This window comes from Paramormyrops kingsleyae, chromosome 11 (assembly GCF_048594095.1).
Source record: "Paramormyrops kingsleyae isolate MSU_618 chromosome 11, PKINGS_0.4, whole genome shotgun sequence".
Classification (NCBI taxonomy): Eukaryota; Metazoa; Chordata; class Actinopteri; order Osteoglossiformes; family Mormyridae; genus Paramormyrops; species Paramormyrops kingsleyae.
Genome location: NC_132807.1, coordinates 19,358,078 through 19,384,099, shown reverse-complemented (window position 1 = coordinate 19,384,099; position 26,022 = coordinate 19,358,078). Strand labels below are relative to the sequence as shown.

Below are 26,022 nucleotides of genomic sequence, written 5' to 3'. Positions count from 1 at the left end.
TTCAATAAATAGAGCGAATGAAGAGCAATATTTATTTTGCTTTGATTAACAAATCGGCTATGCAATTTGTTAAGGGGGGGCAAATGCATTACATATGGCTTTTGCTCCACCCATGCTTCCCCCATGGCTGTGCCCCAGTACCCCCCCATGTCCTCGCTGTTTTGTGACTCCCCCCCACATCCGACATGATAATGAACCCTTGCCCCTGGCAGTGGGCGCCGGTCCCCAGACCCTCACCCCTGTCTGATAACACGTCGTCGCTACATACTTTATTAATAAAGTTTTTAATAATGTAAAGAGCGATGCTTTCTTCGAGGTTGTATTGATAAACACGAGTGAATTTATCTTAACAAAGCATGATTAATACGCATTAGCCACCTTATTGCTCAGTCGCCAAAAAAACCCGTTGCCATTAAATATTAATGACTCGTTATTAATGGTTTCGTGAAGAAAATAAGTTATTAATCCGTTGATTAACAGGCGATTAACCTTTTTTTTTTTAAAGTCAATCACGTGATCCATATGTTGCTGATTTGGAATGTACTATTTGCGTTGAATAATAATTTTTCATTGTATTTTTTTAGTTATTGGGAGAATTGCACACTGGAGCTTGGAATATTTCCGTGGGCATGCGATTTGATGATCACATCTCACGGGGAGCAATGTGGAGGCTCTGACCGGCATGGCACAGGGAGCCACAGAAATTAAAAGGATAAAAATGCTGTATTTTTAACACAATGGGGGGGGGGGGGATGCGCATGTATCCGTATTACAAAGTCGCCTTGGCACTGACGGGGGGGGGGGATGGAAACGCCGTGCTGACGTTGAAGGACAAATGTTTTCTCCCCCTCATCCCCCCCCCACCCCGTTTTTATTTAGCTCATCAGTGTGTTGTTCAGTGTATTTTTAGTCCTTCGCTGAAGCTGTACTGAAAAGCTGTTCTGACAATCGCATGGAGAGAGACGGACAGTGAATGATACACTATGTGCGTGTGTGTGAGTGTGGGTGTGTGCATACACATGTGTGTGGTTCTGACGTGTCTTCTGGGAGCATGTGGAACACCGGTCCAAGCACCTTCAACAAGGGTGGCCATTGCTCTGGCACGGAGATGGAGGTGCAGTATATGCTGGATCATGTCTAGAAGAACCAGGGGGGGTGGTTGCATAGAGGTGGGAGAACATCAATAGAGTGCTTCAGCTGTCCTTAGTCACCGTCTGGGGTAACACTGGGAAGATGGCTGTCTGCACTCCCCCCCCCCCCCCGGTGTGATGTCCATCCACCAGTTACACAGATGGCTTCAGGGTACTGTGAGAGGCACGATGTCCACTCCCCACCAGCGCGCAGCCTGAGACTCCCACGATCCACTGTACACTGTACACTGTACACTCCGTTCTAATTTTATTTCTTTGAGCCCCTCAGCCCAATCCACCAGATCTACAACTTCCTTCCATTACGAGTTGCGTCCCTCAAAGGCCTATGTTGTAGCCTGTCCACAGTAGCTGCCTTTGTGTGGAGATGTGCTTGCCGATTAGCCGGCCTGGAACGCTTGTTGTCCCTAACGGTCACTGCCATGACGGATCGGACTTCACCCCGCTGGCCGTCTTTGTTCGGGGCATGTTTTTTCAATCTGATGACATATTTCACCTTCCTTGCTGTTCCCTCGTCCCCCCCGCGTTGGGCTGAAGTTCACCCCCTCTCCCTCAGTCTCTCTCTCACCCTTTCTCTCCGAGAAAACTAGCCGCCACTGAAATTTTTTCAAATCAAGTCACATTTCCCTCCAAAACAATTATCTTTGAACTTGCTTTTAGTGCTGTTTGTCCTAATTACAGATCATTTTCTCTGTCAGCTTTCCACTTTTCCTGTGGTTTTGCCCTGGATGCTGATCCTATTGAGGTTCAACCTTATTTTACTCAGTGGAACACCCTTAAGACCTGGACTCATCAAATATTCCCTCTTGAGTTCTTCTCTTTCAAATATCTTTTTTTTTTCTCTACATTTCCTCTTTTTTCCCAGATACGATTTTGTGGTATTATCCAAACGAATTAATGTCAGATCCCAAAATGCACAGAAGGACGTACGCCTTGTCCCAATTACCCTATCATGGTTCGAGTTTACAAATTTTCATTCAGCACTTATATCTGCTAGCATGACCTAAGCGCTGCGTGTGAATTAGGTCACGTCGACGGCCGGTGCGTGGTCACTGAGGTGGTCGCCGCCACAAATGAGGCTGGCCGGAGGGATGGCGCATGTTATCCCCAGAAACTTGGGTGGTAGCGACCCGACTGCCGTTTGACCTGGAGGGGGACGGAGAAAGGAGGTGCCAAAATGTTCTTCTGTAGTGTTTCTGCCACGGTCCAGGGTATTTAAATTACGGTGGGCCCGCAGAGATAGGCTAGTGGGGGTTGGCCCGGGTTGACCGAGGGGGTCAGGCTGAACACCGGTGTCTGGCTCTGGGGTAAGGAACTGCCGGAAAAATGGCTGGCGAACCAGAGGCCAAACCGACCAAGTCCGACCCGGCCTGACATTCGGGGACATCTGCAGCCCTGTGCCTCTTCGTGTGGAAACTCGAGCTCGGCTGAATCCAGCGGCGACAGCGCAGCTGGGCGGGAGGCGGTGAGGGTGGGGGGGGTGTGGGTAGCGGGAACCTGGCCCCGGTTCAGAAAGTAAATCAGGCGTTGCCAGCAACGCTGACATCATTTATCATTTGCAACAAGATGGCGGTTTCATAGGACCCGGAGACCTCTTAGAGGAGCCGGCGTGTTTAATGGAAGCGACGCTGCGCGGTGCTCTTCCCCGTCCACCTCACAGGAGGACGCGGCGCTTAATTACACAGCAGCGTGCACATTGATTTTATACTCCCCTCTTTTTGCTGACGATTCCAAACAATATCTGTATTCCAGTGGCCTTTGTTTCCTGCAAATGAGAGCAGCTGCACAACAATCTGAACTGGCGTGGAGATCTACCTCATCCCTGCCCCTGCCCCCCTCTCTGTCTGCCTCATCATTGCCTCTGTCCCCTCTCTGTCTGCCTCATCCCTGCCTCTGTCCCCTCTCTGTCTGCCTCATTCCTAGCCTTGGCCCCCTCTCTGTCTGCCTCATCCCTGACTCTGTCCCTTTCTCAGTCTGCCTCATCCTTGCCCTTGTCCCCATCTCTGTCTGCCTCATCCCTGCCCCTGTCCCCCTCTCTGTCTGCCTTATAACTGCCTTGCCCCTCTCTCAGTCTGCCTCATCCCTGCCTCTGTCACCCTCTCTGTCTGCCTCATCTCTGCCCCTGTCTGCCTCATCCCTGACTCTGTCCCCTTCTCAGTCTGCCTCGTCCTTGCCCCTGTCCCCCTCTCTGTCTGCCTCATCTCTGCCCTGCCCCTCTCTCAGTCTGCCTCATCCCTGCCCCTGTCCCCCTCTCTGTCTTCATCTTTCTTTTATTCTTTCTCTCCCTCTTTCTGTTCCTTTCTCTCTCCATTTCTTTGTTTTTCCTCTGCCTCTCTCTCACTTACACCCTGTATCTCTCTGTCTCCCCCCCTCTCTCTTATTCACACTTTTCCTCTGTATTCCTCCCTTCCTCTCTCCCTCCCCCTCTTATTTTAGAACACTTCTCACCAGTTCAGTAACAGGGTAGAGATCTCCTGCCTTGTGCGCAGTGGGGCAGCATCTCCTCAGCAGTGATGCTCCTGTGGTAGGATGTTCTGGGTGCTGCATGTTTCCTTGTGGAGTGGAATCTCCTCCAACCCCGGATAATACCGCACGTTCCAAACATCTCCTGTGCTGTCACACAGATAAAAAGGCACAGGATCTCACTGTGAGTCACAGACTGAGTCGTTGCAAAGCCAGACTGTATTATTCATATTTTTCTCAATCCAGCTCTGTAACCACCATGCCCCCTGCTGGGCCAGGAGTTTCACAACATTTCAGTCATGAAGTTAATGGTTTTGTGTCCTATATGAGTTGTCAAGGTGTAACGTAGACCGTTACCAAGCAGTGTCTCCTGCAGAAGATTGTTTGTGCGTTGCCGCACGTGTCACAGTGTGTGTTTTCATCCTCCGTCCTGTTTGTTTGTTCCATTTTTATTTGTCCCCCCCCCCCCAAACCCCTGCGCAGGTGATACATTCCACCGACCCCTTCCATCATAAACAGCATGAAGGACCAAATAACCAAAGCCCCCCCCCCCCCCCCAACATGACACACACACACACACACCGGGCCCATCCAGCATGTTACACCGCTCCCCACCAAAGGACAGCCGCCGCCCGGGACTTGAGGGGGGGGGGGATCAGCCTGGCACCCGTACCTGTCAGCAGGTACTCAAAATAATTGGTAAATGACTACCCTGGGAGTACCAGCCGCTCCTCTCCTTCCCGTTTGATAAATATTTGAAATCGCCAGGCAGTTTCATACCGCGACGCCATCACCGCCGTGAGATTCCACATCCTCGCCCAAGCTGGGGGAGACACGTCCTCCACGCTTGTCCCGATTCTCTCGACATGCGGTGGGGGGGGGAGCAGCTGAATAGTTTTGAGAACTTCCCATGGCAGGAGGTGCGCTTAGCGCATGTGGGGATGCGTGTCGGACGCATGTATTAGCCATAACCCCTTCAAAGGCTGCTGGAGGGATTCGAACCCCCCAGTTCTGTTTATGTAGTGCCGAGTCGGTCACCCACATCTTGCCCTTCAGCTGATTAAAGCCCGGCAGTGAGTGAATGAGCCAGTGATACTGCGACGTTTCAACTGCCCACCTCAAAGGATGATTTGCTATTAAAGAAATGATGGATCCATTAGTATGCTACAACCGCCTTGGTCTTCTCAGGCTGATGGACGGGAACTCTCAGAAACAGTTTAGTGAAGGGATTGGACCCTACATAAGCATGGCCATAGAACCTGAGCGCCCTATTGTGTGGGTCGGCACCGAGGCCGTTACTGTTAGCCGTGCTAGCTAGCCACACAGCAGGGATCAAGCTTGACTTACAGTACTTACCTGACATATCTGTGCACCTCCTGTTTATACAGCTGAGTAATTTGCCAGTAGTCCTGTGAGACCCCTACTAGGATTTTCTAAGGTGGGGGGGCATGAGAGGCCATAAATCATGGGCCAGCCTTATCATTAGCCAATGATTTGCTTTGAATCAGTGAGAGACAGAGGTGGTAGCGCACCGGGGGCCAATCATCTTTCAGCTGGAGCCAGTGCCAGTGTCCCTGTGGCCCCGCCCCTGTATATGCCCCTGCCCAGTGACACTCTCAACCTGAAACCAAGATCACCTATCATCTGGTACTGAGAAACGTCCATGTGACGGTCATAAGCCCAGCTATCCTGTGGGTTCAGTAAAGCCAGCACTAACCGACTCCGTCCAAGTGGCATTCTCTGAAACAAAGATGTATAAAGACCACCCCCAGTTCAGCAGTTCAGGGTCTGGCAAGCTGGGGGGGGGGCTGTCTTTCAGGAAGGGCGATGCCGTGTTTCTGTTTGCATTATATCGGCTTTCACCACGCCATATTGCGAGATGAAGCCCGCCATTAATGTCTGTGTGCCAGTGAGCGGTCTGAAAGTCAGAACAGTGTCTTCCTTTTTTTTTTTGTACATGTAAAATGATTTAAATCATACTTCTGGCTTACAGAATGGAGATTTAAATGTTAAATGGGGGTTGAAGTCTGTCTGAACTAATTTGTAGAGCTTTTCAGCATGTTGACATTTAAATGTGATAAGAATAGAAAAGCGTAATGCCGACCTATTTTGAAGATGCTTTCTCAATACATTCACATCAGTTTCAGTCTATAATTAATAGAAGAAAGACAGTGGTTTTGCTCCAGATTTGATTATAATAGAACCTTATAAAAGCTGCGAGGATGGCAGGGGGAGGGGAAAAAAATAGCTTGGAACAAATTAGAACGAAGTCAAGAGCACACCTGGGCTCGACAAAGATTGCATTTAGTGACTGCTGCGCGATCATATTACGGCGCGCAGCCCAGCTTCTGGGAGCAGCTGTAAAGAGGGCCTGTGAAATCAGCATGCAAATAACGGCACATTGTTAACTTAATCAGATGCAGGAGAGGAGATGTAGCAGTAGGCGGGGCCACAAACAGGCGACCAGGCAGGCAGATTAAACCTCTCTACCCTTGGGGGCCGTGTTGGCGGGGTCACGGTGACAGACCCCCCGGGGGAGGTGGGGGCGAGGGGGGGGGACATTTTAGCCTGTGAATCTGAGCACCAGCACATCCCCTGTCGCAAGGCCCCCTCCTCCCTTCCACCCCCGCCGCCTCGATCGACGTTCCCGGCTCTCCCGTGTCCTGTCAAGTGGCTCTGACATGCGGTTAGCGGCGACGGGGTGCCACGGGCCTGTTACTGCGCCTGCCCGCCTGCCCGCCCGCTCCCTCGCTCTCCTCACGCGCGACACATCCCAGCTGTAGGATGTCGCTGATTTAATGCCTGCTATTATAAAGAGGACAGAGACAGCACGTGTGTGTCTGCGTGTATGTGTGTGTGCTGCGGTCCTGCAATAGCGCATTCTGGCTGTTTTTCACCATTTAGAGGATGCACAGATTCTTATTCTAATATGGTGTGCGGCACTGCAGGTTTAGACACTGTGCCTGTGATCAGAAGGTCGCTGGTTTGAATCCCTAGGTTGACAAACTCATTTCACCTCTGGGGCCCTGGCAAGGCCCTTAACCCTCAATTGCTCCGCCTGCTCTTGAGCTGACTGTCTCAATTGTATGTCACTTTGGATAAAAGTATCTGCTAAATTAGAAATAAGGCCAGGCTGTTTATGAGGACTCTGCTAAATCGCAGAGACCCCCGTGCACCGTCTGCCTGGGGCCTTACTCTTATTTACAAGGACGTAATCCGCAAAGGTCACGACCTTTAACGAGCAGCTCGCACGGAGCAGTTCCAGGTTAAGCGTGGCGGGCTGCGACTACATTCAGGCGACGTGTTAACAAGGTCCCGCATCTGCTGACTTCATCCTTAGCGGAGTGCGGGGGCGGACGGGGGGTGGGGTGAGACCTATAATTAAGAAGCACGTGGTCGGAGAGGAGAACAATTAAAGAAAAGCCTGTGTGTTTCTCTCCAAGCCAGCGGCCCCCTGGGACGGATCCAGTAGATATAGCGAACGGGGGTCATTTTTCATTAAAACCTCCTTGACATTGTGCTTTTTTTTTCTCCCCTCTTACACTCCCTGTCCGCCATCCCCCCCCCCCCCCCCCCCCACCCCCACTGTACTCTGTTGATATCCTTTGTAACTACTTGGTCTGAAAGGGGATGAATAAGAAATCATCCCCAAGGTCAGAAGGCCAGAGAAAAATGGTAAGAATGTAGAGCTAAGCGGGGGAGCAGGTGGGCACAGGATGGGAGGGGCTGGGGGGGGGGTGCTGGCCAAACACTGTGTCTTCCCTGACACCCCTGTAATTTAGCTCGCGCTTTTAGCCCCGTCTCTATTAAAACGTGTTAAAACATTTAGTATGGCATCCGTCTCGAGGCTGGCTCCCGCTCACCTGTGAGCTCGTCCTGGGGCAGGCGCTGCGCCGCTAACGTGCCAGAGCCAGTGTGCCGCCCACGGACTCGTATTTGGTACCCCCCAACCCAAAAAAGACATGAAGGATTTGCGTTGTTCTTGACAATATCATTTATGCCCTTCAAGCGTGTGTCTATGTGTCATTAGGGTCGGCGATATGAAAGTTTTTAAGACCTGGGGGGGGGGGGGGCATTGCCTTTGTGTGGGCAGGAGGTAAGGTATGTGTTTCACTTGATAATCACAGTGGATTCGTTTTTGTTTCGGTTTGTCCTGGCCTGTCTGGACTGGGCCCACACGAAAAGCAAAATGGAGCCCAGCGGGGTCGTGTCTCTTGCCCACCTGGGTCCCGACCCCCACCCCCTGAGGAAGGGCATCAGGCCCAACGTCCTCCCTTAAGTTAGCACCTGATGAATGCCACACATGCCCAGATGCCCCCTGCTCTTGCTCTTCTCCCGAGAGCAACATCATGCCGCTGCGGCTCACCAGGGGTCTGCGCCCCCCCAGTGTGCCCCCAAAGACCACAGGGGTGGGATGACTAAATAAAGAATAAAGAGGAGCGTGGTGCTACTGTTGAGCGACGGAGCCTGACTTCCTGATGGCCCTGATAAGGGCTGTCACTCACCTAAACAGGAAGCGAGGCGTCGCTCGCCTGCGGCTCGGGCTACACGCTGCCACGTTGCGTAACGCGGTGGCCCCCATGCATCTGCCGGCGGGGCGGGGTCAGGTGGGGTCACTGGCCGCTCCGGTACGGGAAAAGCCCGTGGGGCCTACCTGTCCTCTGATCCCAGGGTAGTCATTTTAAAAGGGAAACGGCGCCGGCAGAGACCGCACAATGGAAAATAATTACAGGGCTCGCCTTTCGTAATGAGTAGCTTTAATTAGGCGCACGTTTGTCTGGCGAAAACTAGAAAGTCGGAGACACCAGTCGTGAAAAGCTGGTAAGTGGCACCGGAATTTTCCGCGGCGCTGCTCGTCGCTCGGAGGCACAATTTAATTTTCGATGTATGCACACAAGCGCCGGTAAACAGTCACGGGTGTAAAGACTTCTCTCTCTTTTTTTCTCGTTCTTTTTTTTTTTTTTTTTAATTAGCTACGCGACAATTAAAGGATTCACAAACTAAATTGAACCCTGTCGCCGCGGTGTCCCGGTTTGATTTTACCACCTGTCACAACAGCAACGGCGGCGTCGGTGCCGCGTGCGGCTCGTGCGGGAGGCCGCACCGCCAGCGGGAGAAAACAGCAATTAATTCTGATATTTGGTTATCCGGTCTGTATTGACACAAAGTTCAAATGATCCGCCTCTTTCACAGCGTCCCAGCGAGGGCGCCCCCTGTCCTGCTCGTGGCTGAGCGGCGGTGTGCCTGGGCATGTCTTCTTCTGACAGCGCGCGGCTCTGCAGGTTAGAGCGCTGTACCTGCCATCAGGAAGTCGTCACTTGAAATCCTATGGTCAGCAGAGTGATGTCACTGTTGGACCCCTGAGCGAGGACCTTACCCCTCAATTGCTCCAGGAACGGGTTGACCCTGCATTCTCAAAACAATGTACACCGCTCTGGATATAAGCATCTGAGCGAATTGGGAAAAAAAGCGGGGAAATATTAAGCAGGATGCTTCTCTTGTGATGGATTCTAATGGCTCCATCAACTGAGAAAGAATCATCATCTGAGTAAGAAGAAAAGTCAAAACAAAAGCATCACAGATATGCTGCGTACGGCCTGACCTCAACGAGGCCTCGGGGCTTCACGTCATCGGTTTTGCCCATACATGGTGTATATAACTGACACAGACGCCAAGAGGGGGTGACGTCAGTCTCGACTGACCCTCCTCCGCAGAATGTGACAGTATGGACATTGTTCCCTAACCCCACCCCCCCCCGCGTGGTGACCGCCGGTGTGACCGTAACCATTGTAGTCAGCCGTGAGGAGGTGCCCCCGTCATGCCGGCCGGACACCGTTTGAAGCAGCCCATTGTCGGCCTGGCTGAGTCGGTGTGTTATGTATATGTATGCACATACACGTGTGTATGCGGAATGCGATATTCTCTTAATGCGATAAACTTCCTCCTACAGGTGGCGACCTCGTTGTGGGTGCTGTTTCATAAGCTGATGTGTCTCTGGCCTTTGTTTGGAACACAGTGATGTATCACAGAACAGGAAGCATCATTATATAGGGGACAGCATACTGGTCTGTCCTGTCTCACAATGTACTGCACCCTAAGACTGGCCCGTATCATGCTGTAGTATATGTCTCCATCCTATTCCATCCTCTACATACATTCCATACTGAACTGTACACTTTTATATGGTGTCATCCTGCAGTATCCTGTACTGAATGTCCATTCTATATCATACTGTACCATACAATGATCTTATACCGTACTGTGACATTCTGTAATGTCCTGTACCATATAGCCGCCCTGTACCCCCTGTACTGTCCTGTACCATGCAGCCACCCTGTATCCCCTGTGCTGCCCTGTACCATACAGCCACCCTGTATCCCCTGTACCGTCCTGTACCATATAGCCACCCTGTATCCCCTGTACCGTCCTGTACCATACAGCCACCCTGTACCCCCTGTACTGTCCTGTACCATACAGCCACCCTGTATCCCCTGTACCGTCCTGTACCATACAGTACAGCCACCCTGTATCCCCTGTACTGTCCTGTACCATACAGCCACCCTGTATCCCCTGTACCGTCCTGTACCATACAGCCACCCTGTATCCCCTATGCTGCCCTGTAACATACAGCCATCCTGTACCCTCTGTACTGTCCTGTACCATACTGCCACCCTGTATCCCCTGTACTGTCCTGTACCATACTGCCACCCTGTATCTCCTGTACTGTCCTGTACCATACAGCCGCCCTGTACCCCCTGTACTGTCCTGTACCATGCAGCCACCCTGTATCCCCTGTACCGTCCTGTACCATACAGCCACCCTGTATCCCCTGTGCTGCCCTGTACCATACTGCCACCCTGTATCTCCTGTACTGTCCTGTACCATACTGCCACCCTGTATCCCCTGTACTGTCCTGTACCATACTGCCACCCTGTATCTCCTGTACTGTCCTGTACCATACAGCCACCCTGTATCCCCTGTGCTGCCCTGTACCATACTGCCACCCTGTATCTCCTGTACTGTCCTGTACCATACTGCCACCCTGTATCCCCTGTACTGCCCTGTACCATACTGCCACCCTGTATCTCCTGTACTGTCCTGTACCATACTGCCACCCTGTATCTCCTGTACTGTCCTGTACCATACAGCCATCCTGTACCCTCTGTACTGTCCTGTACCATACTGCCACCCTGTATCTCCTGTACTGTCCTGTACCATACAGCCATCCTGTACCCTCTGTACTGTCCTGTACCATACAGCCACCCTATATCCCCTGTGCTGCCCTGTACCATACAGCCACCCTGTATCCCCTGTACTGTCCTGTATCATACATCCATCCTGTATCCCCTGTGCTTCCCTATACCATACAGCCGCCCTGTACCCCCTGTACTTTCCTGTACCATACAGTAATCCTGTACTGTCTGTTGCCGTGCACTGTGGGAACACGGTCTGCTTTTTCCTGGCAGAAGCGTTGGGGTTGAAAAGCCGCATCTTTTCAGGGCCTGTGGATGAGCTGAAAGCTGAACTGGCTGATGACAGTCCTGTAAGGCCGCTCAAAGACGGATTGTATGACATTTTTTTTTGGGGGGGGGGCATGGGGCCGCATACAGATTCGCGTGGGGGGGTGGGCTTTCATGCATGAGCCGGGGGCTTGTCGTCCAGGTATTTTGGGTGAATTTTGAAGTAACCTGATTATCTGGCAGTAAATGAGTGATCCCTGCACTTTGGGGCCTTTGTGTTTCTGGATGGGCTCATCCTGCTTTGATTCTCCTGATGGGCCGGTGTTGGTTTCCCCTCTCAAGGTCCGTGTCCGTGTCCATGTCTGTCCAGAGCCTCTACCTTCGCCTCCTCTACCTTAAACCTCGGAAACTCATAATCCATATTGTTAGAGAACAGTGACCTTCTGTCTTTGTTGCTGTTATTCCTATTATTTCTATAATAATAGTAGGAGTAAGGAAAAGAAGAACAGAGTCATTAATAATTACTATGACTGTTGTAGTTGTTAGTAGTATTTTTATTAGTAGTACGTTAGCATCTTTTTGCATTGATGAGCATGGCCATTGCTTTAGTGTAGGTTTTGTGAACAATTTAAAGTTGATATGGTTTAATATTGCACACTTGGTGAATAAAGATTGATTTATTTATAATGATGACTTTCTACGTAGCAACTAATGAGCTATTGCATTGTAATTAGTCAATAATTTCTGGTCAATAAGTGCCCGAGATGACAGAGTGAGCCGTAATTAATGTTCCTCCATCGTCTTCGCGTCAATTTCGGGGGGCCAGGGCTGATTCCCAGCCACCGCCTCGTCCCTCTGTGCCCTCTATGGCTTCAGTGTCGCATGCGAGTCACACATCTGCGTTAGTACGAGCGCACATAGCTTTGCACATGCCGATTACCTGCTCCTGCAAGCCGGCCGGGTAGCAGGGGCCGCCATGCGACTTGCAGAGCGCCGCGTGCTCGTCGCAGCACTCGAGGCAGAGAGTATTAACCGCGAACTGTAAGGCAGCTGCCTCAGCGGCGCCTCACTGACGGTGTCATAGGAAGTCCTGGGTGCTCTGAGAGCTGCGACTTCAGTACCGTGGTATTTATAAAAGTGCATCTGCCGGCAGCAGGTAAATGTTACGTGTGGCGATTTGCCGGAGACCCAGGAAAGAGACATGCGACCTCCCTCGAAGGGGTGAGTTTGGGGGAGGTGGGGGGGGAGCGTGGTGTGATGCCATAGGGAATCCGCCTGCGCAGCCAGAGGTGCTGGGGCCAAGTGCCGTCGGGAGCAAGGAGGGAACTAGCGAACTGGCTAACAGAGAGAGTAGGAAGCAGCGCCCTCACAGTCATACGTCGTCCCGCCCCCCCCCCACCGTCGTTGAGGCTGCTGGATCAGACACGTCGGTTTGATAAACAGATGAAAAGAAGCAGGGGGAGGTGTGTTAACAGAGTATGAAAATTCTGTTGGTTAGTTTAGCTGCTCTGTTTGAAACTTTCCCCTCTTGTGTTGAAACAACTTAAGCAGAAACTGACTTTCGCAATTAATCTGTTTTTTTTTCTTCTTTTTTTTAAATTCCTCTGTAAGGGATGAAATGTCGGCATACTAATAACACAGTGAGCCCCTAAGGTTTCGGGCATCTGTGCCCCAGGCTAGGGCCGGCTCACGTAGACCGGCGTCAGGGTGCGGGGATTTGTCCAACTGTTTCATGGGCCTCTTGCTAAGATTTGAGGGGCAGAATCTGCAGAAACGCTCACTGGGAGTGGCGCCGCTGAATGATCCTGATAAAAGTACGTATGTGTCGCTTTGGCTTGCTTGTCTAATGAGCTTTGGGGGGGGCACAGGGCAGCCGGGGGAGCGTCGAGTTAAATGACTGCCGTTATCGTACCGAGCAAATAGTGCTTTTCTTAAAGAATAATCACCGGCTGTAAAGAAACAGCATTACAGGTGGGCGCGGAAGCTGAATAATCGTGGACAGTGAGAGCTTCACTGAGCGTGCGTTTGCAGTGCAGGAACGGGAGAATATACGGCATGTTTTATAAATGCTCCTTTCTCCCTGCTGGGGGATAGAGTGCGCACCCTGTACGCAGCGATCTCCCAGAGCAGGCAGTGAGAGCCCCCATTAAACTGACTGGTGCCCGCAGCTCCACTTGGAATAATTTTGCCATTTTTTATGACTAAGAGGAGGCTGAGGAAGCAGGCGCGCGGACAGGCACCCCCCGACAGCTCACTCGAGTCACAGATTTGTATCTCAGATAGCGGCCGCCATGCAAGATATTTGCAATTGTTCCTGCATTAATTGTGCTAGACATGTTGGATGGCCAAGCCTTGCGAGGCATTATGGGTAACACGTGTAGGCAGCTGCCACCGGATCGCCTGGCCCGGGGCTGACAGGCATTTCCATACAAAATTCCAGTGGAAATGTCACTGAGGCTCCGTCCATTTCAGTTCTTTGGAGTCCCAGGTTGTGGGTTCGAGGAAACGCAAAACAAACAGACAAAGAGCGTAATGCCCCGCTGCGAGATTGGCCTAATCTGTGCTTAAGTTTGACTCTTTTTAAATTGCTGATTGCTAATGTGCTCCGGCTCGGGGGCAGACGGAGAGTCGTATGTATCACCTGCTCAGGCTAAAGCCGCACTAACAGAATAACCATAATACCAGCCGTGTTTGCAGCCATGTTCGGAATCAGACACTTGCAGTCATCATGCCAAGTAATTTTTATCCATTTTCGGTGATGCATTCTGCATAAACGTGCCCGTTTCGGTTATTCCCTGATTTATGGGGCCTGAACGTGTGATAAGTCTGCAGTCAGAGGTGCTTATTTTTCATAAAAATTGGAACAATATGAACCATTTTTCGGGCAGCATCTGGACAGGCACATTAATTGGAATTTACAGCTGCAGTGACGTGGGCTTGAAAGCTGCCCCCCCCCTACACACACACACACACGCACACATACTCTTAATAAAACCCACAGAAGAACATTAGTGTTGTGTGTTTGTTTGCTTAGCACAGTAATGTAATTAGCATGTGAATTTACAGCCATCCATGCATAAATCCATGCGGCCGACCAGGCAGGTAGCCGTGATTTGTGGGCGGGGCTTTGGGGGGGGGGGGACCCCTCTCTTTGGGATGCGGCCCTGCTCTGCAGGGTTTTCTTCATCCAGCGAGATGCCACGCATTCACCGTACGTGATTCATACTGAGTCACCACGTCAGCGCGCAGATGTGGAGGTGGGGAGCGCGTGTGGGTGCGTTTGGGAAGTGCCGAGCGTAATTAACTTACACACCAGCAGCGTAGTGCTTTAAATGCGCTTTTTTTTTTTCCCCTGGCCACTTATTTTGGAGCGTGCAGCTTTAAGAGGAGGGACTGACCGCGGAGGTTTAATTTACACGGAGATGAGAGTCTCCTCGCAGGCCTGTGAGGATAGGTACGGGGGCCGTGACACCAGGAGCAGCACGCGTGCGTGTTTCATCTGGCACGAGGGCCAGCGCTCCTGTGGTGTCTATTTCCGGGGTACCCCGTCAATCTACACGGGGTGGGGGTTGGGGCAGCCCAGCAGTTAGCATAAGCACATAGCTATGAACTGCGCTCAGCAGTGTGGCCACCCCCTCCCTCATTCCTCACCAGGTGGGCCCACTTAATTGGGCTGCTTTCTGAGTGTCCACACACTTCCATGCCACAGGGGAAGGTGAGCAGAGGACTGTGTCCACCTGCGGAACAAAACAAAACAAAAAAAATATATATATATATATTAAAATACACTCCTTGGCAAAAAAAATGGGCCAAACACAAAACTACAAAACATTAAGCTTTTAATGGTCTCAGCAGCAAATAATTGGTCAGAATATAAAAAAGAATTAAGCAAGCAGATAAAGTAACTTAGCTTTTCCCTTTGATATTGTTAAATTTCCAAGTGTTGTGGGTAAACTTGCGGATAACTTTTTACAGAAAGAAGAGTCAGTGTTGTTCCACTCAGTGTTAATGGCTTTGAGCATTAGATGAGTAGTTGAACAATGTTTCCTGCTTAGTTTGTGTTTAATGTGAGACCAAATATTCTCTGTATGGTTCAAATCTGGACTCTGATCGGGCAATTTTGGTTTTGGCCTGTTTTTTTTTTTTTGCCCAGGACTGTATATACACCAGAAGAAAAAGTTACAGTGACAAAAAAAAAAAACTTGCCCTTCACCCAAACGAGAGGAACTTGGAGCGATTGTTGTCATTCTAACCCAAAAAAGCAACATGGACGCCGAGGAGGCTGCAGTTAAAGCCAACTCTACGTGAATCGCGTGCCGTTAATGGCCGGCACCTAAGCAAGGGTCAGCTGGCCATTAATATTCAGTACTCCCCTTAATACTTAGCAGCAAGCACGCAAGATTATAGCTGCGCCGTGGCACCCGGCCGTGTCACCGGGCAGCACGCTAATCGGCTTAATCGGATATTATAGCTGTTTTTGTCGACTGGGGCGAAAACCTCGCTTTATTGTTTCCCAAGGTTTGACCCATCTGTGGCGGAGGCAGAGAGGCGTAAACTCCCTCTCGAGGAAACCTCAGATAGGACAAGTCCGGATGTGTGCTCGAGCCTCGTCAAGGTAGCGTTGTGCCTCTCCCGCTGTCCTGGGAAACGTCCGGGATACGCCAAGCGGTCGTCCGGACTCCCTTCTTATGAGTCGCCTACCTGCTGTTTCCGTCTTATCATGAGAGTGGGTTGGGCGCGGTGGCTATTGGAAAAAAAAAAAAGGCCAAAAACAATACTTAGCGAAAGCGTGTGGCTTCCAGTGGTATTAAGCCTCGACGAGTGTCCCTGTTCCAGGATAAGAGGGCGTGTGCGCTCCAGTAAAGCCTGGCTTTTAAGTGCTGTTGTTAATATCGTAATAGTGATGTAGCAGGAGCTCCATGACAGGGCTGCCGCTCTGTTTCATTAGGCCATGTAATTGAAGGCATTCTGATAGGTTGGGCCGAAGTTGTTTAATTATGCGGCGCTATGCCTGTTTACAGTGCAATTACTGCATTCGCAATTGTATTACGGCCTTGAGATGGCTCTCGCGGTGACAGGCTCCCCCGGCGTGAGGCTGTGCCGTGTACTTTGTAAATTCGAAAAACGCTTCCCAGTTGTCACTTAAGTGCTATTCTTGTCTGCGGTTGCTTCTCCAAGCCGCTCTCGGGCGCGTACACGAGCACCGGGCTCCGCTCGCCTCTATGAAGCTCAAGTGCGTCGCACGGCGGTGCGGGATGAGGGAGATCGTTCCGGAGCTATATTTGATCCTGTGAAAACATGTGATGCGACTGTTAGGCTCCTTTCCTTCTTTTTTCTTTTGCTCCGGCAAGAAAATAGATTAAAGTTGAATGCTAAAAAGTTACATTCGGGTAAAACCAACACACTGGGAGACGGACTGCCAGATTTCAGTGTGTCTAGCAGTGGCGCTATTTGCTTGTCGTGTTTTTTTGGGAAGGCGGTTTTCTTCTCAGGCTTCATGCCGCTAACCATGGTACATGCTCTTTTTCTGCCCCCTCCCCAGGATGGAAGAATCTAGTCTGTGCCTTGGCGTCTCTTCAGCGGTACCTGAGGCCGACGCCCACCTCAGCAACTCCGTCCTCAATGGCCGCTATCCCATCAGCCAGAAGCTACACCAGCTGACCGCACAGCTGGGTCATGCCTTCCCCGACCTCCAGAGCCGGCAGCCCATCCCTGAGGAAAAGGCCGCCGCCCCATTGGATGAGAAGAGCCACGCCCCCCTGGCTAGCCAGCCAATCAGCAGCCAGATGGCTCTGCTGGCTAACCAACTGAACCGTGATATCGACGCCACGGCGGGCCTCAACATAAATGGCCGGGTGGACCTGCAGCAGTTCCTCAACGGGCAGAACCTGGGCATTATGTCTCAGATGAACGACATTGAGGACGACGCGCGTAAGAACAGGAAGTACCCGTGCCCACTGTGCGGGAAACGCTTCCGCTTCAACAGCATCCTATCACTGCACATGCGCACACACACCGGAGAGAAGCCCTTCAAGTGCCCCTACTGTGACCACCGAGCAGCACAGAAGGGCAACCTGAAGATCCACCTCCGCACCCACAAGCTGGGCAACCTGGGCAAGGGTCGTGGGCGTGTCCGCGAGGAGAACCGCTTGCTGCACGAGCTGGAGGAGCGAGCCATCCTGAGGGACAAGCAGATGCGCAGCAGCCTCCTGCAGCCGCGTCTGGACCTCAAGCAGCACCCCCAGGCTGTCCAGCACCAACACCCGGCCCCACAGAGCCACCAGCAGCAGCCGCAGCCCACCTCGGCCTGTGGGCTCCTCACACCAGCTGGCCAAGGCCCCGCCACCGCTGTCGCTGCCGCTGACAACCCGGTACAGCCGTCAGCCTCTCCGAAGCCGGCAGGCCCCCAGGACGAGCAGGCAGCCGCGCCCAGTGGCTTCCGCTGCACCTTCTGCAAGGGCAAGTTCAAGAAGCGCGAGGAGCTGGAGCGCCATATCCGTATCCTGCACAAGCCCTACAAGTGCACACTGTGTGAATTTGCCGCCTCGCATGAGGAGGACCTCATCGGGCATGTGGAGAAGGCGCACATCACTGCCGAGTCGGCACCGGGCCAGGGCAGCGGCTTTGGTGGCGAGAAGCCGGCCAACGAGTTCCGCTGCGAGGTATGCGGCCAGGTTTTCAGCCAGGCCTGGTTCCTCAAGGGCCACATGCGCAAGCACAAGGACTCATTCGAGCATTGCTGCCAGATCTGCGGCCGGCGCTTTAAGGAGCCCTGGTTTCTGAAGAACCACATGAAGGTACACCTCAACAAGCTGGCCATGAAGAGCAAGCCGCCCGATGCTGACGTCCCCCTCGGCATGAACAGCCTGGCCCAGGAGGCCCAGGCCAACCTCTACTCTCGCTACATCTCCTGCCTGCAGAGCGGACTCCTCTCTCCTGACAAGTCGAGCCTCTCTGACCAGCACCAGATGCTCGCCAAGGCTGGCATTGCCATGAAGGAGAAGGAGATGCTTGGGAAGCTGCTGTCACCCATGGGTGGCATGGGCCACGGGCTGGCCGATGGCGAGAAGCGGCCCCTTCTGGGTTGCCTGAACCTGGTGCCCCCGCTGAAGTCCAGCTGCATGGAGCGGCTACAGGCGGCAGCCAAGGTGGCGGAGATGGACCCGCTGAACAGTTACCAGACCTGGCAAATCCTGGGCCGTGGCATGGCCATGGAGCGCTCCTTCATGCCCAAGGAGCCGCAGCGTGGCACGCGGGGCCCCGATGAAGACCTGCTGAGCACCAGCATGCTCTTTGCCAAGGACAAGCACAACTTCCCATTGCTGGGTGGCTCTGATGTCCACAAGCAGAAGCTGCACGTGGAGACAGCGCAAGGGATCAAGGGTGGCAACGGGGCCCCATCCTGCAAAGACGACGGGGCCTTCGAAGGCCACCGCGACTTTGCGGGCCACTGTGTGCGTGGTCCGGGCTTCGACTGCGGCCCTGCTGGTGCCAAGGAGAAGCCTGTTGAATGCCCCGACTGCGGGCGTGTCTTTAGGACTTACCACCAGATGGTGGTGCACTCCCGTGTGCACGGCAAGGAGCCCCGACTGCCCGAGGAGGGCCCCCAGCACGGTGGTGGCCTGGACGAGCGCCGTGGTTCTGCTAGTGACCCTGAGTCTCAGTCCATCAGCCGCTCCACCACACCGGGCTCCTCCAATGTGACCGAGGAGAGTGGGGCCGGCGGGGGCCACTCCCAGACAGGCAGCGCCCAGGAGGACAGCCCACACCCATCCTCGCCGTCCTCAGGTAACCACCCTGGTTCTGAATAACACACGTTAGTGTGAGATTGAGACATGTGCCTGGCCTGCTATGCACTGGAGTGTTGTCCGAGGCATGTCCTCTAACCAAGGGCTTAACTTTGGGGTGAGTATTGGGGGGTTGAGATCTCCACCCATTTAAGGGGGTCCAGAGGGTTGCATCGGTGTTATCAGGTGTTACAACCCCCTCATAATTTCCGCCCAAGCCTCTACCCCCCCAAGCTTTATCGGCAAAATTCTGCCCTCTGGTCCCCCACACTCTGCCCGAGCTCCCTACCTTAGGGCAGACTAGTCGAAACACCTCGCTACTCCAGAATCTTCTCTTACCTTTTAGTGGATGTTGGAAGGGAGGGAGGAGGAGCAGGAGTGCCAGGTGACAGTGGTGTCTAGGTACGCGTGAGGAGCGCGAACAGGACACATTAGAAGCAATTAAAGCGTCCTTTAGACGGAAAATCCTACGCGCTCATGGAACGAGCGGCGGAGGCTGCGTAGATAAAGTGTATGTTTACCAGGATTTAAGTAGGCTGTAGCTAATGATTAGAGAAATTTTAAAGGTAACTTTGCCGTTCCTCGGGGCGCGAGCGTGCAACTGAGCCGCATGCCTGTTAATTGGGTCACGACTGTGTGATAATCAGTTGGTTTAAGCTAAACAAGACACTAATTAAAGATATACATATAAAGCAGGTCAAAAAAACCTCAAACTTCATTTGCGGAGTAAAATATGCTTTAAAGTCACAGGAAAAATGGCTTAGCCGACGGCTGCAAGCAACTTAATTTCAACAGCACATAAGAAATTGTTTGTTTATTCACAGTACCAGTGAATCCTTATCTTCCCCATGTAGTGCAATGAGTCTGAACATGCTGTTTATTTTAATCTAAGGAATAATAACAGGCAACCCCACACCCCAATTAGGAATTAATGAAAACGAGACAGAGATAAAAACCTATTTTCTTATACAGACTATTAAACCTAAACACCATTGGATGCTGAGAAGGGTAGATGTGGTACGGAAGTAATTATCTTCTGAATTATAAAGCAGGAAGTTTTATTTTCATTTTTTTTTCTTTCTTGAGTGTTTTAAATTTCTCAAGTGAAGCTTGTGGCGTTTGCAATGTTTGTGTGAAATTGGGGTAGATTTTGGCAAAAAAAACAAACAGGAAGAGCGTCAGCAGAAACCGTAACCATGATTATTGAATGTATTTCATGCAAAATATCCTGTAAACAAAATATCATTGTGACGATTAGCAGTTGTTAAATTTGATATGGGCCTAAAAATGCTAAATCATCCTTTGATATTGGCTTGTAAAATGTAAAAATCTGGGTAAGATTTGTAGGAGGAGGGTCATCCAGTGTAGGGATGTCAGGTGGCCAGAGACGGCAGCATGGGTGTCCATCGCTCCTGGATGGGTCTGCACCTTTGGCGTCTTGCCCATCACTGGCTGGTCAGTCACATGTGTCCCAGAGTCATGTGACCATTCAGGTGGACACTGGCCAGGTCTCCACCCACAGCCTCTACACTTCCTGAAGCCTGCACATGCTCTCTCTCTATTTCTCTCTCCATTGCTCAATGAGTTTATAAACCAAAAGAGCATGGGGGAGCTACGCCCCTCCCTCCAGTGAACGCCAGTCTTTCAAACCCGCAGCTTTTGTTCCCCACCAGTCCATGAAGCCTCGGTCCATGGAGGGCAGGGGGGCACGGCCCCGCAGGCCCCATAGAAATCCATGACCGTCATCACTTCTGTGTCCGCCATCACCCACACGTTTTCCCCCCCCCGCACCACGCTGCACAAATCACACAGAGGAAGCTGTCTTCGGCTGGGGGTGCTATTTTTGTTTTCTTTTTAATGAACAGGATGTGGTCGCCCCAAAGTATGCATCGTTTGCCTGCCGCATGGCGAGTATCTTCATCCTCCAATGCACACCCTGCTTCCTTGCTTGCTTGCTTATTTATTTATTTATTGCACTGGTGACAACGCAGAGCACAGCCGCGCCACCCACCCCCGCGACCCCCCCACCACCGCAATTTTGACAGAGCTAAACTTGAATTACAGTAATCAGCGATAACATCTCGGCTGTGAAAGAAGGTCGGGGCGAGTCCCTTTCTCCTCGTTAGCGGCGGATCTGTGTAGCACCAGGCGGGGGCCTCAGGATGTCCTTTACAGATGCCGCTCGCTTGCCTGCGTGTCACTAATAACCCCTAAATACACCTGGCCGTCCGGCACCCCCACACTTCATTACGTTTTACTCTGCCTCACTCTTTTTTTTAATGCTGGAACACCTTGGCTGGGAAAACAGGGACCACTGTAATTTTGGCTTCATAAACAAGAAGAAACAAGAAGTGCCCCCCCCCCGGAATGCAACAGTGTTTCTGAATTCATTATGGGGGGGGCTTTCAGCCATGGATCGCAGGAGGTGGCTTACAGTGAATGACAAGAGTGTGGGGGGGGGGGGGGCATCCTGACCTGATGTAATTCTCTGTAAAGGGGCATTGGGAGGCAAGGCACTTCTTAAGGGGGGGGGGGGAGTCAGCTCTTTTGTGGTTTATTGGGGGGTTGGAGGCTGGCTGGGGTATTGCTCAGTGGGTTAGGATGCTGTGCCTGTGATTAGAAGGTCACTGGTTCAAATCCCAGACTCTCCTGAGTGATGTTACTTTCGGAGCCTTGAGTGAGGCCCTTAACCACCAGTTCCTCTGGGGACCCTTCTTTCTAAAAAAAAAAAAAACATATATGTCTATATGTCACTTTGGATAAAAATGTAGGGTTTATATATATATAGGGCATATGTCAATGAGGCAGAACGTATGTTAGAGGTGTGTGTTTCTTGTGGGGTAACAGTGATCCCAGGGAATGTGGCCTAGTCTGACCTGAGAAGAGAGAATTCTCACACGTGCAATGGCTCCTCCTCTCCAATGCTAGGCCTGTTTTTGTTTTTGGTGATATGCTCCTAACGGGGGCCGCGGTAGACGATAGCCCTGCCCCTCTCCAGATTTCAGATATATGGGCTAAATACTCGGCCATAGAAAATTGAAATTGAATTTGCTTTTTGCTGCCTTGGGTTATAAGGCATGGATATCCATCTCATTACATAATTACGGCGGGAGCAATTACACACACTGATTCCCCGTACCATGTAATAGACGTGTTTAGCAGAAAACGGCTGGCATTGTAACCTGGCAAAACAGTGCCTTACCCCTCCCACGCCCCCCCGTCTGCCAGTGCAAGATTCAAGAAATTCAAGAAATGCAGCTTCTGATAGAGACGGCAGCCTTATCAAACCCACCTGTATGGTAAAACTCAGGCGTTTGCATCAGGAGTCTGCATGGAGATCCAGGAATCTGCCAGAGAGACCGGAGCAGCCGTCTCTGCCACTTCGCAAGTCGGCGAGTGATTTCTCTACCCACCGTATTTAGTGTCAATGCTTTGAAATGAGGACAGTCCTACTTCTGTGTATTTTCCCAGCTAATTATGTGGATCTCTCGGTGAATTATGTCACTGTCTTTCGGTATAATTGACTTCCATTACTGCTTTTGAATCCGCAAACCTACTTTTACTAACCTGTAATTTACCCACTCATTTCAAGCCTTCTGCTTCAATCTGTCATGTAATTTTTTTACATGAAATTTGAAAAGATGTCTTTTTATATTAATCTAATTTATTACAGTGCGGCATTACAGTGCGCTAGGTCAAAGCCGCTGTCTTACATTTCCAGTTTCCCTCCGTGCGCTGATTGTCTGATTGGAAAGTCATGTGTGAATGCAAAATGAATGATATCTCTGTAAATCCACACACAGTGTGACGTAAGGAAACTCATTTGTACACCCCAAAATTCACGCTTCATCCCCACCCAGTGCCCCCTATCTCCTTTCTCACTAATTGCTGAAAGGTTAGTCATTTATACATACACCCCTGACCGTAACAGATAAGTGGTTACAAGATGGATGGATTTATATATGTCCGATTGACTAATGTGACTGTCACGGGGAGGGTAGTTAGTGGGGTAGGTCGTTATTAGCCTTTATTATTTTGGTATTAATAATGATTTAAGGCGTTGTGGAATTCCCCTTTAGGGGTGTGAGGCATGCTGGGAGACAGGCCACCCGGTTTGAATAGGGCGTCGACAGTGGTTGCCATGGGAACCCTGTCTTTTAATTTTTTATTTTTTTTTTAAATTCCATGTTTCCCAAAATACTGCTAACCTTTTTTTTCAGAATAAGCCTGTTTTTTTTTTTTTGGGGGGGGGGGGGGGCGGTGCACTCTCCCCATTTCTGTTTTATGTTTTTATAATTAAAACATAACATTTATCGTCGGGTAACAGAAGGCTGCCTTGCTAGGGTAGGGAGCCGATTTAAATATTAATATTTTAAATACATCAGCGTAACATCGCTTTGACTCCCAGGAAGAGTGTCAGCGCCTGGCATGGAGATGCCACAGGGCCGTCAGACGGGGGGGAGGAAAAACAGCCAGAGCAGATGCTCTTTTAAAAACGGGTATCCCGTGAACGCATAACCTCCAGGCCCAGCCCGGAAGACCCCAGTGATCCACGGCCGAACCCAGGGCGTGGCCTGCCCCTCGTCGCCCGGACAATGGCCACCTGTCCGTGCCAGCGTGTCCCCAGCGAGCGCAGCCCAGCGCCCTCTCATCGGAGGCGTTGTCATGCAAATGCGCGGCTGTTTGAACAAGTTAACTTGCGAGATGATTGAGGTTGTTCCCATGTGAAAGCGCGACTGAATTCATTGACCTTTGTCTCATTAAATATGGAGGACGAGCCATGTGACACCGTGACAGAGAATCCGGCTTTTTTCATCCTCTCTCTGTCCAAGATACACACACATGCACACAAACACACGACACACTGAAGTGAGCAGCACACAACATTTTCAGAAAACACTGACGCAACCAATATCGTGGGCAGACACAAACGAGCCCAAGCAGGACATTTCCGTCAGCTGGTGGTGTTCCTTTTATCCCCTCCTGCCCACCCCCCACCCTGTCGCCATCTCTGGGACAGACGGACATTCATTACTTTGCTATGTGTGTCCATTCCATCCTTGTTCCTAACCCCATTGACAGGCCACATAAAAAGGGCTTTTGTGCTGCAGACCCTGACATGAGACAGATAATGACATGAAAAGTTTGCCTCTGTTATTGAGCGATAGTCATCTCCTAATCAGAGGGGGGAGGGGGGCGCGTCGGAGAAAATGTAAGTCCGAGGATTAAGATCTCCATTTTTCTTTTTTTTTTTTCTTTTTTTGGCCGTGCATTCCAATTGTTCTTAAAATATTTGGCAATGTCAATTAGTAAGTGAGCAGAGCTAGCTGATGAGCGCAATTTTCCACTAGACTGAGCGCCCTATTGTAGTGGAGCGAGCGGCAGATTTCTGGGGTCATTATCATTCCCCGTTAGCCGGGGCCAGCTGCTCCTCGCGGCTCCAGCCAAACTTTACACCACGGCTGGGGCTAGCGAGGCAGCAACAGGGGGCTGGGCGGGCCATGCGGGGGGAGAGAGGGAGAGGGAGTGGGGGAGGAAAGGAAGACATGGGTGAGAGAGTATGAGAGAGAGGGAAGGAGGTGGATTATTGCTTCTTACATTGAGAAACTGAAAGTTAAAAAAAAAAACCTTTAAGATATTATGGCAGGAAAATCCTCTTTTCAGACTCACTTCCTGCTATCCTGCTGCCACCTCCCCCCCCCACCCTCACCACACTCACACCGCACACACACTACACCCCCCCACCCCCACCCCTTCCGCTTGCAGACTGGGGGACACCAGCTAACTGAATAAACCACAGCAAATTGAAGTTATGTCATTATGTACCACAAATATGTAGAAAGGCTTTGGAGGTGGGGCTGGGGGGGTAGGCGGTGGTCGGGGGGGGGGGGTGGGGGGTGGTGCTGGAGAGGGTAAATGAGCTCTCTCATGCATCCTTCTCCCCTCACTGTGTGTCTGGCCTCTAAATGGCCGTGGAGGGAGCAGGCAGGGGCTCTGAGACTCGCTCCACGGGTCTGCCATCAATATTTAAAAATAAAAGAGATCCCGCCGAAATAAAACACAAATATTTGCCTTCCATCTCACATTATAATGAAGGCACGGCTCGCTCTGATTTGATTTTGTTAAGGTTTTTTGGGGGGGGCTGTTTTTTTTAGGGGTGAGGGGGCACTTACTCGGTTAGCGCGCGTGTTTAATATTTCATATATGCCGCGTAGTGCTTTGGTGGGCCCCGGCTGGACGATGGCACCCTGGTCCCTGCCGTGGGTACGGTGTACATGACGGGGCTCAGCCCTCCCTCACAGGTACCGAAGATGGGGGGGGTCTGGGGGAGGCGCAGGGAGGAGGCAGCACCTAAGCCACCAGAATTCCTCTGCTCTGTGTACTGAGTTGGATGGCGTGTGCCATTTTGTGCCCACTGTTTCTGACCATGTTGCAGTGTCCTGAACATAATCAGCAGCCAACGAGGGTGCAGCAGCAGGCAGCCCAGCTGGGTTTTCTGAATGCATCCCTGCTAATCTAAGTGCAGAAGGTGTGTGAGGTCAGAAGGTGTGTGAGGTCAGAAGGTGTGTGTGGTCAGAAGGTGTGTGAGGTCAGAAGGTGTGTGAGGTCAGAAGGTGTGTGTGGTCAGAAGGTGTGTGAGGTCAGAAGGTGTGTGAGGTCAGAAGGTGTGTGTGGTCAGAAGGTGTGTGAGGTCAGAAGGTGTGTGAGGTCAGAAGGTGTGTGAGGTCAGAGTCCCACTCCGCACGCCACATCACCCATCGGCAGTGGGGGGGGGGGGGGGCAGCATCTTCCTGGTTATCTTCCAGAGCAGGGTGTCCCTCAAGACTGGCTGTAGCTGCAGAGGGGATGGTCAACACACGATGCCCTGAACTGTCAGGTGAGCAGCTTGGCACGAAGGCATGATGAACAACACTGCGACAACAGCAACACAGCCTGAGTCCCTGTTAGTCCCTGAGTCCCCTTACAACGGTACCTAAACCGCCATATCATAAGGCAGCTTAGCAATATATTAAAAATTATAATAATAATAATAATGTCTATTTTGTTTGTAAAACTATAGCTTTGGTTCCTGGCAGATGTACATTTCTGCCTCAACCCCCCCACCCCCCCCCCCACCCAGAGCCTACCTTTATATATTCAAAAGCCATATAGCTAATCCCACTC

At 51.4% G+C, this 26,022-nt stretch overlaps 1 protein-coding gene across 1 annotated transcript in view; it reads left to right on the top strand.

Annotated features, from left to right (window-relative positions):
• Window positions 1–12,220: 12,220 nt before the first annotated feature.
• The window catches only part of znf536 (zinc finger protein 536), a 71,681-nt gene continuing 57,879 nt past the window's right edge, over window positions 12,221–26,022 (top strand). The window contains exons 1-2 of the mRNA XM_023818461.2: window positions 12,221–12,292; window positions 16,614–18,859. Of these exons, the coding sequence (XP_023674229.1) occupies window positions 12,273–12,292; window positions 16,614–18,859 (2,266 nt within the window). The 5' untranslated portion in view covers window positions 12,221–12,272. The remainder of the gene's footprint in view (window positions 12,293–16,613; window positions 18,860–26,022) is intronic.